This window comes from Solea solea, chromosome 11, assembly GCF_958295425.1.
Source record: "Solea solea chromosome 11, fSolSol10.1, whole genome shotgun sequence".
Lineage (NCBI taxonomy): Eukaryota > Metazoa > Chordata > Actinopteri > Pleuronectiformes > Soleidae > Solea > Solea solea.
In genome coordinates, this window is record NC_081144.1 from 7,062,815 (window position 1) to 7,078,113 (window position 15,299).

Consider the following 15,299-nt stretch of genomic DNA (forward strand, 5'->3'; position numbering starts at 1 on the left):
AATGTCCATCATAAGTGAATTTAAAAACAACAACACTGCTCATTATAGGCCTCTGTGAGACTGAGGCAGGCATGTAAACAGTAATCATGTTAGCTTTAAATAACCTGGTGCCAGAAGGTCAGAGCTTGAGATGATTCATCAGAGCGGTCAGAAACATCCTGGAATGATGAGTGCACCAGCAAAAGAGAATTCAAATTTCACAAAATTTGGGGACACATGAGAGACGCATTATTTAACAATATTCAGTCTTACATATCCCACAATTCCCATCATGCAAGTAAAATAGCATGATCTTAACTGACCCTCTTGTTTTGCATGTTTGATTGTCATTGTATGAAATTACATTTGGTTTCTGCAGCACAAAAGACTTGCTGTCTGTGAACCTCTGTGAAAACTAAATTACAATTATATTTAAACGTTTACTGTGTGTAGTCTGGATGAAGAAAACCTGATTTTAATATGCCAGTCTTTATATCTGACCAAGACCTAGATCACTGCTGTCAAAATCAGAAATCAAAAACACATTGTTGATGTTACTTTACAGTTGCTCCAAGAATAGAAATACATCAAATTAAGTAATTACAAAGCTGAAACACAGGTCAAAAATTGTGTAAATATAGATCAAAGTAAATTAACAGTTGAAAATTAACAGTATAAATGCATCATCATTTCCGCCACATTTATTTCACTTTTACTTTAATCAGGCTTGTATTCCATTTATTATTTGTATTTACTTATGTTGACACTTCCCATTTGACATTATCTTCATGCCAAAAATACCTTTCACCACTGAAACATGTTTTACCTTTACACAGAAATAGAATAGAATAGAATAAATCTTTATTGTCCACCGAGATGGAAAATAGTCTTTTGCTCACCAATTACAGATGACAAAACAATGCTGATTACACTGAAAACAAGATGTGAAACTACAATAAAATCACATTAAAATAATTTATAATAACAGTGAATTTTAAAGGAAGAGTAAAAATGAAAAGTATTTAACGTTTTGCCATACAAAATATATATTTAATATTCTATAGATGTACTTGAAGCTTATCATAAGTGGATGTTTTCTGAATATCAAACATACAGAATATTATAGATAGAATAAAGGGCATAGGGAAATCCTTTAATGATCTGTGTGCTGTCTAATTGATTTGGACATGTTACTATTTCCATTTCTAATCCCTCATCATGTGACCCATAACAGACTTTCAGAGGGGATGTCTCAGTAACTGAGGAGTGAAATGTATACGTAAACAAGACATAGTATAGTTGTTTGTAATGTAAGGACTCATTTTTAGAGAAGAAGATAAGAAATTATCTTTCACAATGGGTCAACGCCTGAGTGAGGACAATGACCAAGACAAAGAAATTGACGTGGCAGAGCTGCAGGAATGGTACAAGAAATTTGTTGTGGAATGCCCAAGTGGAACCCTCTTCATGCACGAGTTCAAGAGCTTTTTTGGTGTCACTGAAAACCAGGCGGCAGCAGATTACATCGAGAACATGTTTCGAGCTTTTGACAAGAATGGAGTGAGTACAGACCGCTGTCGTGTGGATGTACAAGATCATTTGTCTCATTGTATTATCGACACAACCTCAGTATCAGCTTCTGAAATTGAACACTTGCTGTTTTTTCTTAGTCGTCTCTGAAAATCTTTTGTGTCTTTGCCCTGGGAAATTGTATATATTACAATAGTAACAACATATTTATGAAAGAGGACACACTAAACAACACTGTTGAACAATTAATCAACAATGAAATGTAATTCAAATGTTCTATCTGGTGTATAACAATATAGACATTAAAGCAGGGGTTAGTTCATGCAGTAAAATAATAGTATAATAATCCATAAACAACAAGGACTCCAAAATGATCCCTTTGTTTTACATTTAATTAAATATCTTTTTACAAAACATATTATGAACAACCAGAAATAACAATATTCAACAATATTATGGCTAAGTTTACCATTTACACGTGTGCAATACATCTTACTGATCACAGTGGATCTAAAAAGCCACAAAACATGTTGCCACAGGCATCTGGAACTGAAAAAATATAGTATTATATTTTTATATAATATAGCAAAATTTTCACAAATTCATCCTGCGGGCAGCAGTGGACTTACTGGTGGGCCGGTTCTGGCCCACTGGCCATACGTTTGACACCCCTGCATTAAAGGATCACGTCAAACCGTCTCTACACAGCATCTGAACTCTTTCTCCTGATGTTCACAGGACAACACCATCGATTTTCTGGAGTATGTGGCAGCGTTGAACTTAGTCCTGAGGGGTAAACTGGAACACAAACTTAAATGGACATTCAAAATGTACGACAAAGATGGAAGTGGGTGCATCGATAAAGTGGAGCTTCTGGAAATTGTGGAGGTAATATTTGTCGCTTTCATTTGACCTTTGAGGGCTTTAACACATTATGAGGAATATATAAATGATCATGTTCCAATCTTTTCCTGTCACCCTAAGTCTATTTATCGACTGAAGAAAGCCTGCCACGGTGAGCTGGATGAAGAGTGCAATCTCCTGACCCCAGATCAAGTGGTTGATCGGATATTTGAGCTGGTTGATGAAAATGGAGATGGTGAGTGTTTGTGAAGGGTTTTTTTTTTCATTTAAAATGGCAGCGTCAGACTGCTGTTGTGACCTTTAGGTGGTTAGGGTGATCAGCTGTGCAATGGCCCCTCTTCCTATCAAAAAAAAAAAATCTGTCCCTCGTCACTCAGGGGAGCTGTCTCTGGACGAGTTCATCGACGGAGCACGCAGGGACAAGTGGGTGATGAAGATGCTGCAGATGGATGTCAACCCTGGAGACTGGCTCTCCAGCGAGCGGAGATAAACTTGAACTGAGAAAGAACTTCTAAGGCTGAGGCACACACTGTCAATCTGACACAAACTAAAACTGTGCTGGAACTCTGCGTGTATTGCAGACACATATCTTATTATGTGGAAGGAAACAGCACAGTAGTCACCGTGGTGTTGTAATAACAGTGCTGTGTAAGATTCTGCTTTATCATTTCCACAGTGCTATATACTTTCTGTTTATTCATTATGGTTCACAATTAAAGTGACACAATGTAGGATTTCAACCTTTAAATGATGTTTACATGAGAACCACAATATTCTAATTCATGGCTACGCAAACTAAAGCACACAAGTAATGAAGGTTTAATTATTTATAGAAAAGAATAGAATACCAATTACAGAAGACAAAACAACACTGATTACACTAAAAACAAACCTATAAACACCTGAAAGCACAATGAAAAGACATTAAAATAATCTAAGAGCAGTTCAAGTGAATGTCTGTGGTTTGGTCACAAAGGATTTTTTGAAAACACCTTAGGCCATGCGGACACAGTATAGTGCCTCCTGGACTCAAACTGAGCAGAAAGTGGATGTGAGCTGTCAGACAAGATTTGTCTGGCTTTCTTCCGCCCTTGCTATGTAAAGTTGGCTCAGAGGCTTTAGTGGTTTTTCAAGGATACAATCCTTTTTAATTTTTTGCACTTGCAAGTTACAGTAAATGACCAAAACAAGGCAGGGAAATGCAAAATGAGGAGACTCTCAATGTGTGTTATACACAATTGACCCCCAAGACAGCTCAATGTCTGCTGTGAATATCTCTTAAAAACATAAATTTATCATTTTTTCTGTGTTAAATTTTCCATCCATCCATCCATCCATCCATCCATCCATCAATCCATCTTCTACGGCTTTATCCTCCACATGAGGGTTGCAGGGGGCGCTGGTGCCAATACCAGCTGACATAGAGCGAAAGGCGGGGTACACCCTGGACAGGTCACCGGTCCATCACAGGGACACATAGAGACAAACACTGTCACTCTCACACCTGCGGTCAATTTAGAGTGTCCAGTTTGCCTAATCCCCAAATCTGTATGTTTTTGGACTGTGGGAGGAAACCGGAGAACAAGTGGTTCTTTTTCCTTTCTAGTATTTAAAAAAATAAAACAATGTAACCATATTTGTATAGAATGTTATAACATAGGCTACCGTACCTGCACATGTTACCGGGACACATATTTTACAACAGCTGTGACAAACAATACCGTTTCCCAACTGTGGGGGGAACCAGAGAGCAAATCCTACATTGTGTTACTTTAATAAAGTTATGTAGCACGAATAGATTTGAATTTGTTGATCATTGCCTATATGACTATCTGTATTTTATAGATGCTGCCTATAAGGCCCATGTCTATGTTTCTTTGTCATAAGTGAGTAAAAACAAGTTATTCAATAAACGTTTTTACAGCCCCTACACTCACCTTCCAGTGTGTTTTCACATTCAGAGGATGATTAAAAATCATTTGGGTACGAATGAAATGCATGTATTTGTGTTGTTACACCTTAATATTGTCATTTATAACATTATACATTATCCTTGCAGTGAATTTGAACACCCTCATTCTTATCGTCATTGCTCAGCTCAACAGAAATCAAATCAAATCAAATAAATTTAAAAAAACAAAATAAAACACCTACAGTATGTGTGCATGGTCTCTGAAGACAATAAGCAAAATAAATATATGCTAGTTTTACACTTTTTGGTCATTGTGCTTGAAAACCACAAATATTAAAATACTAATATGGTGATCAATGAGGATGAATTTGCAAACTCCTATGATGTTTCTAACACATCATTATGGTTAGTGCTATGTTCCTCAATTTACCTTCTGTTCTGTTTTAATCTTATTGAAAAGATAGTTCAGGTATTCATACAAGGCAGACTGATTTGAGGGCTTCATATATGTCATATGAATATTAATATTTAAAAAAAAAAACATTTCTTCCGATAGCTGACATGTAATGTGACTCAGAACCAACACACAAATGTAAAATTAGGACATATAGCTTTGTATCTTTTAATTTCTACGGATATTTTGATTTGAATTCTTCTTTTTATTTTACACCACCACTTTTTTTAAATACATGTCACTTGGTTGTGTTTTTATTCTGTGAAGCACTTTGAGTTGCATTGCCTTGTGTGAAAACTGCTATATGCAGTAAATAAACTTCAGTTGACAGCCCGTGACAGCCCGTGGCCAAGTGGAAAGGGAACTTGTCCTGTAACTGGAGGGTTGCCAGTTCAAGTCCCCACCAGGTCAAAAGGGCTGGGGTACCCCTGAGCAAGGTACCCAGCCCCCATTGCTCCCCAGGTGGTAATTATAGGATGGGTCAAATGCAGAGAAATCATTTCCCTAAGGGGATTAATAAAGAATAGATTTGATACCATAAGTTAATTGATTAACTTTATTGTACAATGTAATGTACTTTATTTCTATTACCCTTTACAACACACAGGTGACCAAGGTGCTTTACAAAATAAAAGCCAAAGCATGCAAATACCTTGAATAATGAAATAATGCCTGGGGCCCCCAAAATCCCTTGAAACACCCTTGCCTGGAAAAACAACATTAATTTCTTTGAAACCATGTGCTTTTAGAAAATCTATTTACCTTGTGGAGTCCATTATAACATTTGAAAGACTTTATGTTTTAGTGTTCAGTGTCATTCTGCATAATGTTTTGTGTGAAGTATTACTCCAACAAGCTAGGTGGCAGTAGTGTGCCATAAAGCGCGAAACGGAGGAAGAAGAAAAACCACCAAAGGAGAGAGCTTCTGTCAAAGCACTCATGCTACAGTTCTCACGAGCTACAAACATAACTTCTTTACAAACACACCGAGTTTGTCTCCTTGTTGTGGACAATGTCCTGCGATGTTGAAGAGCCCGTCGCCACAGACGAACCTCGGGTAAAGCGAACACTTTAACACACAACAGTGTGTTTCTGGTTTGATGTTTGTTTATGCACTTATTGTGGTTATGGTTTGGTGTAACGCGTGCTCTTGCTCCCCCTGTCGGCCAGTCAGCAGAGAACAGCTGGAGTCTCAACTATGTCACGGGGAATCTGTTCTTCGGTCCACAGGACGAGGCTTTGGCTCACTGCATCAGCGAGGACTGCCGCATGGGGGCAGGCATCGCTGTGCTGTTCAAGCGGAAGTTCGGGGGAGTAGCAGAGTTAAAGGAACAGAGTGAGTCAGCCGTATTATTAAATATTCATTAGGAGAGAGACGTGTCTTATTTTTGGTGGCACTGATTCCCCAGGCAGTCGTTTAAAATGAATCATACAAAAAGCAAGTTAGTTCTTTGTTTGATTGTGTTTCATGACCGTCTTTGTGTCGATGGAGTAGAAATCAAATCACAATTTAATTAGGCCAGTTTAATTAGTGGAACAGAAATAGGTGAGAGGACATTTATGTTTCTGAAAACAACATTATGTTGTGAGTAAAATGAGGTACAGCAATCAGCCAATTACCCCCAATTCTCACCCTGTTTGTTCTATGTTTGAGGTATATATATTATATATTTACTTTTTGTTACACTTAATTGAAATACATTTTAGATTCCATACTAGGGCTGAATGGTTTTGAATAAATATCTAACTGCGATTATTTTTGACTAAAATTGCGATATGATTTTCGATATCAGAGGGAGTGGTCATTTTCTTTTACACAATTATTCTCATATTATCTTTTTTGAATAACATATTTAAAAGGATTGTTTTGTGATGCTTGTGCAGACCTTTGAGAAACAAAGATGTTTTCTTCAGTCTGTAGAATACAATGTGTATAGGTCAGGACAGTATTTTGACTAAAATGGTGATTTGACACAGATTTTGGCTTTAAGAAATATTGAGTTGAATTGAAGTATCATACCTAATATTACAAGTGAAAACTGGAGTATTCATGTCCTACTTGGGATTAAATGTGAAATTAATGAACTACATTCAAACCTACACACTATATGTCTTCTTCTTATTATTTTTTTAATAAATATGTTCAAATAATCTCCCCTTAAATCTGCATGAGTGTATATTTGTGGTGGTGCATGCACTTAACACAGAGTGAAACTACTCTGTCTTGATTGAATGAACTTAGAGCTGATGTTCTGGAACTGGATACTCAGAGTTTCTCATCTCAGGGTTCAGTAAGACTCTGAGTTTGTCGAACCTCCTTTCTGAAACCAGCTCCAGCTTGCCTGTGTGTCTGTGTCCGTGTCTTCTCTGTCTGTTTTCCTGCCAACAGCATGATAACATTAAAAACATTCTTAATGTCTTATGCTTCATTTAGTGCACATTTATCTAACATTCATGCTGACAAATCTCCATTAGAGCTTATAATAAACATCTGTGGGTTGAAAACATTAGGGTTTTTTTGTGCTGCACAAATTGTGTTCAACAGTGGGGCAGGTTGAAGAAGGTTTAAAGCTAATTATGATTGTGATTTATATTGTGTTAATATTCTTATAAGGGTATTATTTCCTTTATGGTCAAACAGAAAAGATGACAGGAGAATGTGCTGTGCTGAAACAAGACGGACGTTTTGTGTACTATCTGGTAAAGAAGAAACAGTTCATTTCAAATTAACAATTTGTTGTTTTAAAAATTCTAGTTACTAATAATGATAATAGTGTTACTGTTATTACTCTATATTGCAGATCACAAAGAAAAAAGCAAGCCAAAAACCCACCTATGACAGTCTGAGGCTGAGCCTGGAGGACATGAAGTCACACTGTGTAAAGAACGCAGTGACAAAAATATCAATGCCTCGGTTTGTATTATGCTCCATTGTCAAGAGAGACAAAAATAATTAGCATAAGTCATTAAGTTACTGTTACATAAATAAATAAATAAATAAATAAATAAATAAATAAATATATATATTTATATATATATATATATATATATATATATATATACACTTTTTTTTTTGTCTCCTTCCCGACAGTATTGGCTGTGGCCTGGATCGACTGGAGTGGGCAAGAGTGTCTGTGATCCTGGAGCAGGTGTTCAAACACACAAACATCTCCATCACAGTCTACAGCCTTCCAGTAAAAGCAGAGTCCACAGTGATGGAGGAAAACAGGCGCAGATGATTGATGTAAATGTTTGGTTATTGTAATAATTGCATTTTGCACTTTTCTGTTATCGTTATTTCCACAGAATGTGGCTGTAACAGCGATTTCTCCTTCAGTGAGCAAATGTTATCTCACAAATAAATATGTTCTTTGCACATCAAAGTCAGCTCAGCCCTCATGATCTTCCATGGCTGTCTCCTATTTTTATTGGACGTGAGTTAAGTTTTTAGCTATTTTACAACAGGATACTGAGCCTAAAATATCAAGTGACTCTTTGTTTGCTCATCCATCCACTAGACAGTTCTGCTGTTGGTTTAGCAAACTGTGTGTTTGCATTTCTTTCTGGGCATTCTATAACGTTGAGAGTGCTCATTGAGGTCTCTGCAGATGGTTTAGATCTTGTCTGGTCCATTATTGATCTTTCTAATTGGGTATTGTACTTTAATGCAGCTGGGACCCAACTGACGTACTGGATGTGAGTTAAAAAACAAATGGGCTTGTGAGTCTGACACCACAAAGTCAATCCCACACGTCCATTTCCTCTTGCATCAGGAAGCCTTTTAACACATCACAAAGCCGAAGTGGATAGCGGCGAACTAACCTTGCACAATCACCATTCATTTATTTAACTGTTAGAATTAAATAATCTCACTAAAGGTTGCCCCATTTAACTGTTAGACAACATGTGCTTCCAGTGAGAGTGATTACCATAAACCTCGGTAGCACTGAGACAGTTTGAACAGGCTCAGTATTTCGCTGTCTGTGACCCTCCCTCTCTCCTTTGGGGCACTTTCAATAATTCATGAGGAAAAGGCATTAACCACTGCGGCTGCCTGCCCATTCTCCCTCATATATCCAGGCTGGCTGGAAGACTGTACTCACGGCATCACTGCAACCAACCCCCGCTCTACCCTTCCCATCCCCCTTCATGCCTGGCAATTAGACTCCACACTGCAGCAGAGCCACCTAGCTGCGCTGCAGTGAGTGCAGGGAAATCGCCTTTCGCCTGACCTGCTGTCACACCTCCACGTGCTGCAGCTGGTGGAGTGTGCACCCAAATCTGCCCTCACCCCACCTAGTACCCAACCCCCCCCCCCACACTCTTTGTTCCCAGCCTCTGCTTCTGTCCCACTGCAGCCCACTCATTCCTGTTGGTTGCTCTCCTTCATTCCCTTTCTTACTCCTTTTTTTCTCCCACATACTCCCCCCACCCTCTGTCCTCCATTCCCTTTTTCTTTTTTTCTTTTCCTCGTTGTGTATGAAATTGCAGAGCTCAGCATTCTTCTCCACAGGCACTTAGGGAAAAAAGAAAAAAAAGAGAGAAAGGGAGACAGAGGGATGAGCTGGGCAGGAAGGTTTCTGGTGCACCATATAACTGTCCCCTTCCAATTAAAGAAGAGAGCTTATGTTATTGAAGAGCAGCTTAGCCAATCAGGAGGCAGTGCAGGCAAAGACGGGAGGAAAAAGCAGCAGAGCGAGTGGGCAAGAGGAAGGGGGTAAAACTGCAGTGTGTGTGTGTGTGAGTGTGTGTAGTTTTTATCCCTCCCCTGAGCAGATCTTTATCAATTCTGGTACTCCACTATTGGGGTGCATTTCAATGAGTGTCTGTGTGTGTATATGTGGCAGAGTTGACAGGAGGACAGAGTAAAAGGTGTGTCCAGAGGGCTGTGGTAGACCCCTGACTTATTCATTCTGAAACTGGAAATAAGAGAAAGTAAGAGGAGATTGATTCTTTTTCTCTCTATCTCAAAGTGTCTCGGAGCCTGTGGAGAACGGGAAGAGCTTGGTGTCCAGGAAAGAGCAACCTGCACGGAAGGTAAGCAGCGATGCTCTCCTCCTACCACTGGCATGCTGGGTTTTTTACACTTCTGAAGTTGTTTCTTTTGCTGGTTTTGTCAGTGTAGCCACCCATTTTTCAGTCCTTCATGTGTAAGAACATTTAAATGTTCACATGGATATGTATGAATATTATTTTTACATCATGAATACAAAGCCAAGGGAGAGGCAGCGGAGGAGGAGGAGGAGGAGGAGGAGAGGAGGAGGGGGAGGTTAGTGCGGGACTCCCTGATGCTTCTAGGCAAGTTTCTGTGCACACGGTTCTCTAGTGCTGCAGTATCCCATTACATCCCTGAGCAAAGCTGCCTCAGCATCCAGCCAGTGCCAGGCAGAGCAACGCAAACCGACCACCAGCTTCCAAAAAAAAAGACTCTCAGTGTTTGAACTTATTCCTGGTTGAGTACACAGCCAGGTAATAATATTATTTGCACAAGTTTTATCTTTTTTACAATAAATGAAAGAGTGACAGAGGGACTACATGTACGGCAGCCCATTTTAGTGTTATTGTGCATGCCTATCGTGTATTTCATTGGGGTTTCTTAGATTGCACACTGAATTGGCATTTGACCCTGGTGATGAGTTTTTGCTTTGTTTATCCAGTGCGCTGGGACTCCCTTCAGTCTAAAAGTGAGCTCACAGACTGGGTAAAATAGGATTAGTGACTGCAGAGAACCAAAGAATAGTGCTACCATATCTATGTGCATATCACCATACTGTATATTTAAAATGGGCTCAAAAAACCCAAAGTGAAGCATTGTTTGTACACAGTGAAGGTCAGGTGATTCATTATAATACATTTGTGTTTTTTTCACCACTATGAATTCATTTTCAGCTTTCGTTTTGCGCAGTCACAGTTTATTTATTACATCCCACTGGCTTTTTTTTCATTTCTTTTTTTTTTGGGAAGTCTGACCTTCATCTTTTGTGAGTGAAGATGCCATAGTGTCCAGCAGTGGGCACTGTTGAAAAAGCCCATGAACACTAGCCTGCTGCAGAAGGGGAGGAAATGGACTTAGTGTGTCTTGTGTGGGCACACTAAGAAGCAATGCTAGACAGGATAAAGAGTACAGTATGTACCGGTGTTCCTGTAGTCCATGGACGTGGAGTTAATTCCTCTCCTTCTCATAACTAGACATTGAGACATGAACCCGGCTAGATCTGTTGAACCCAGTAACTGGTTTTAAATCCTGTTTTGATTATTTAACACTGAGTTATATGCAGGGAGGAGGAGAGGGCTGGGAAGGAAACGTTAACTATTTCAGCACCATGGACAGAGCAAAGGCTGCTAAGTGATCCCTCAAATAGCAAATCGCTGTTAAATATGATGTTTAACATTTTTGCATTCAATTATCTAAAACATATATATCTTTTTTAGAGTTGTGCCTCTTTTAATTTGCTCCATAAATCCAATAGAAATCCATATTTGTATTCAATATTACAGCTCCTTTTAATGGCACCGTCCTCTTTTCCAATATCCGCTATTGTGAAATGACCATGAAGGGTTTACAGAACTTTGAATTCAACAAGCATCACCAGCACAGGGAACATGTTGTACAGCGACTCTCCTACGTACTCTCCTGTGTATTACACAGTGTTAACCGTATGACTTCCAGTTACGTCCGCATCTGTCGTAAAGCGTACAAGAAAATGCAGAACCGTATTTGTACAGCACCATATACGACAGCTATAACCTCTGGGGCAAACCCTCATGGGACGTCAGAGTGAGGAAGGAACTGTTCGGTGCTACTAAATGATCAGTGTTTTGTTTTTGCATTTCATTGTGTGTATTTGTCACTTATGTGTCACAACTACTCACTACATTTTGCTACGTGTTCTGCCACTGAATCTCACACTGAGAGTGACAATTCCCATAATCCTATGCGGCTTCATGACGTCGTCAAACTAGGTCTTATGTTGTTGTTTTGACAGAGAGACCCCTAGTAGCAGATATAGAGTGCATACATACAGTGCGATGATGGTAACAGTAACCGTACAGTTTAAGGTAAACACTGCGAACAAAATGTGCATTTTTCAAAGCTTTCTGCTGAAAAGACCAGTACACACAGTACTCAAAAGTGCACAACAGATTGTTAGAGTGTGTCTCTAACAGAATAATGGAAATGAAGCAGTTCAAATGTTCATATAAAGACACACACTAAGTTGTACACGGCTACATTTACATTTTCCGTTTCAGTAACTCTTTGGGCTGTTGACCTAATAAACTGCCCAGTTACTCAGATGTCCATGTGTTCATTTGCTATTGCAGTTGTGCCGTGCACATCTGTCTTGCTCTTCCACTCGACGATGTGAAGACAACACTTTTTCATTATTCATGTGTATCTCCTTTTCTAGAGCAGCGTTCGTCTTAAAGAGAGCTGTGGGTTTTTTTTTGCAGCGACTCTGAAAACCCAGCTCCCATCGGTTTCATTTTGTAAAGCTCCGTGTTGTCCTTGTCTACCTGTATTATGACTGTGTGCTCCATGTGGGAGCCGCAACACTGTGGTTTTGTTCCACTTTCCTTTTCACTTCAAAGCTCAGAATGACGCTTCAAGCTGTGGGATGACATTTCGCTTATGACATCTGGTTATTACGGTGTTATTTGATGATATTATTATGTGTATTAATATTAGCTTAGTAACTCGTTATGTGTTTATAATAACAGAGGAGGTCCTTCAACACAGCGGCGTTAAAAAGAACGAGCGAATCATGCAATGGCTGCTATACGTTTCTGCTGACACCTGCTGTGACACAAAGCTTTGTTTTCATGTCATGGTTGAGAGTGATCTGCAAAGTGTCTCCGCAGGATGCAGCCAGCATACTTAGAGACTCATTCAGCTAGCAATGATCAGAAACCTCAGTCAGCTCTTTAATGGGAAACTGAAATGAGACGCCTTGCTGTTTCCAAGAATTAGCCAGTATCCCTCTTGGAAACAGAGTGCAAGATAAAATGGTTGATTTAAACAGCCAGACCTGTGTCCTGTAAGTTACCTACTTTATTCCAAGCTCATCTGTGATTCTGCAGGAAGGCATTGCAGGTGGGATAAGCAAGTTTGCTTTCGAACATTGTTTCTGCATTACTTACACTTTTTAAAAAAATGGTGGTGCTTTTGAAAGAAGTAAGCAGCGGTTTGGCTCGTCATTGCTCATCCTCCATGATGGAGGCCGTGGAGCCATCCCAGGCCGCGTGCCATTTGTGCCCCAGTAAATGATGGCGTGGGCGACATTGTAGAGCAGCCACGACTGTCACGCCGGCGTGCGAACAGTTAGAAGCAATCGTAAAACTCTCAGTGTCAGCGTGTGAGGATTCGGACAGGAAGAATAGGTGTTACTGTCGTGTGGTTTAGGTTGCACAGATGAACGTAGAGGACACTGCAGATGTTAAAGGTGAGTGGATCCTCCTGGGGATCTAGAGTGACACCGAGATAAATACAGTGTTGGACGGACAGAGTGTGTGTGTCTCCTCCATAACCAGGAAGAAGGAGGGAGAACTTCACAAGTCTTTCCAGGGAAAGATTATAGGATTTGTAAATGAATTTGTGTAAATGTGTGTGCGTGTGAGTAACAGAGGTAACGGATTGATTAAATGAAGAAAACACTGTGGCAGTGTTTGACACAGAGCACATTAGGAGGGCGGAGGTAAAATGATCTTTTAGAAGGACAAAAAAGCAATGAGGAGAGCGTGAGGACGGGGAGGCATGACAAATGATGCAAGAATGGGGCGCGAGAGGGTGAGAGATAGAACGAGAGATTGTCAGAGGCAGAGCAAGGATGGAAGAGAGTGGGTGTGCATAGCCGTGCTACAAGCACTGCAGTACATTGCAGTGCCCAGCCCCCGCTGTGTTCTCTCCTCACCATCCGGTTCCATGCACTGAAAAGACCCCTGCAGCAGCAGCAGCAGCAGCGGCAGCAGCGGCAGCAGCAGCAGCAGCAGAGCTGCACAGCACAGAGCGCTGCCTGCTGATGAACAGCAACCTTTCAAAGTGCTTTTGATTTGCCTTTGTGCATTCTGGACATTTAATGATGCACAGATATATATATTTTTTTAAGGAGTGATGGCAGTGCACTTCTTATCATGACAAAACAGTCGACCTGTGCCTGCCAGCGAGTTGTCATGTAGAGAGAGGGAGTATTCAATTCACACTACCCCCTGGATTATGTAAGCGCACAGCACATTGACTTTACCCAATACCAGCTGAATGATCCTTCCTTCCCTGACTATGTTTTCCTCATTAGGAACATCTGCCACGCTGTTTGCTTTTGTTCCAGAGGTACCGTCTTTGCAAACACGGACAGAGACTTTATTGAACTTATTGAAATGGAAACAATAGGGAGGCGAGCAGCATGTGCTCTTGAATAGCTTATGTTTGTGTGCCTGTGGTTTGACATTTTGTTGATGATAACCCTCATGGTGAGTAAAAATAATGACCCAGTGAATGAGACCTTCGTCTGATGTAGGCCCACATGAAAGTAAGCACACAGTTTGTTTAGTTTGAAATCTGTGTACAGTCTGTACACGCGCGCATGACTCATTCAGAGTACGCCTCAGACTTAAGTTGTGTTAGAGTAATTATACAGCATTAGGCGAGGGCAAGTAGCACTCTTTAAAACCATTACTTAAAAAACATGTGCACACAGACGCACATGCATGCAGATGTGAGATAAATCTTAATCCCAATCGAAGCGCGAGAAAAATGAAGGCGAAGCTTGTTTGTCTCTGCTTTCATAAACAGTTGCCACGTTTCCATCCCACTGCCTGCCTGGGGGTGTGGACAGCTGAAGCGTAAGAGCTTCCCTCGCTGTGTGTCCCCCCCAACCCCCACCCCCCCCGGTTTCCCTCTACTTTGCTGAGGTGGCTGATTTAGATTCGTGTGGACTGTCGCCGCCTCCCCGTGACAAGGTCTGAACACGTCTCTCACCATGTTTTGAAGGAGTTAAATCACATTGCCAGAGAGGTGTTTGGGCTGTTAAGTGTGTTTGCCTTGGCACCTCAGACTGCATTTGCTTTTGATTTGCACTGAAATCTGCACCAAGCTTTGAAAAAGATGACAGGAAATATGTGCTGAAATTGAATCATACCGCCGCTATAGAAATAGTAATCCAACCCACAATCATTGTAAACGTTTCTGGAAAAAGACACATTATTTCTGTAGGGCACCAGGTGCATTTAACCCTCTTTAAAAACAGATACATCCTGCATTTTTTATTATCTCTTAAAATAAAACAAACAGCTACAGTGCCTGCAGCAGCACATAATGTACAGGCCTCTGCTTGGAGGAAAATATTATTTTTGACTATGGATAGTTGAGAATGTAGCCATGAAAGGAAAAGACTCTCTATGGTTTGTGTGTGTGTGTGTGACAGAGATGGAGGAGAACAGCAGAGTGGTGTGGTGGGTGAGCTGCAGTGGGGATTTGGAGTGCTGCATTGAGCTGCATAATTAATGTTGAGAGGGTGGAGCTAAAGGCTGAGATAACTTGCGATGAACGAGCCGCTGCAACACTGG

The 15,299-nt window shown here is 40.3% G+C and overlaps 3 protein-coding genes across 4 annotated transcripts in view; all 3 read left to right on the forward strand.

Moving 5' to 3' along the window:
- Positions 1–1,242: 1,242 nt before the first annotated feature.
- Positions 1,243–4,305, forward strand: guca1b (guanylate cyclase activator 1B). Its single transcript, XM_058641974.1, has 4 exons — positions 1,243–1,539; positions 2,248–2,397; positions 2,494–2,608; positions 2,751–4,305. Exons 1-4 carry the CDS (start codon positions 1,336–1,338, stop codon positions 2,861–2,863), a joined length of 582 nt encoding a protein of 193 aa, XP_058497957.1. The 5' UTR covers positions 1,243–1,335; the 3' UTR covers positions 2,864–4,305.
- A 1,336-nt stretch (positions 4,306–5,641) lies between these two features.
- oard1 (O-acyl-ADP-ribose deacylase 1) overlaps positions 5,642–15,299 on the forward strand; it is a 29,574-nt gene continuing 19,916 nt past the window's right edge. Inside the window, exons 1-6 of one of the 2 annotated variants that reach the window (XM_058641976.1) lie at positions 5,642–5,796; positions 5,910–6,075; positions 7,381–7,439; positions 7,541–7,653; positions 7,831–7,983; positions 9,713–9,776. In XM_058641976.1, coding sequence (XP_058497959.1) covers positions 5,752–5,796; positions 5,910–6,075; positions 7,381–7,439; positions 7,541–7,653; positions 7,831–7,978 — 531 coding nt within the window. In that variant the 5' untranslated portion in view covers positions 5,642–5,751 and the 3' untranslated portion in view covers positions 7,979–7,983; positions 9,713–9,776. Of the gene's footprint in view, positions 5,797–5,909; positions 6,076–7,380; positions 7,440–7,513; positions 7,654–7,830; positions 8,117–9,712; positions 9,777–15,299 lie in introns of those variants that run through there. The other variant, XM_058641975.1, reaches the window with a different exon arrangement.
- LOC131468096 (synaptotagmin-2-like) overlaps positions 9,412–15,299 on the forward strand; it is a 60,490-nt gene continuing 54,602 nt past the window's right edge. Inside the window, exons 1-2 of the mRNA XM_058641970.1 lie at positions 9,412–9,611; positions 9,713–9,776. The gene's annotated coding sequence lies outside the window, so the exon portion shown is untranslated. The remainder of the gene's footprint in view (positions 9,612–9,712; positions 9,777–15,299) is intronic.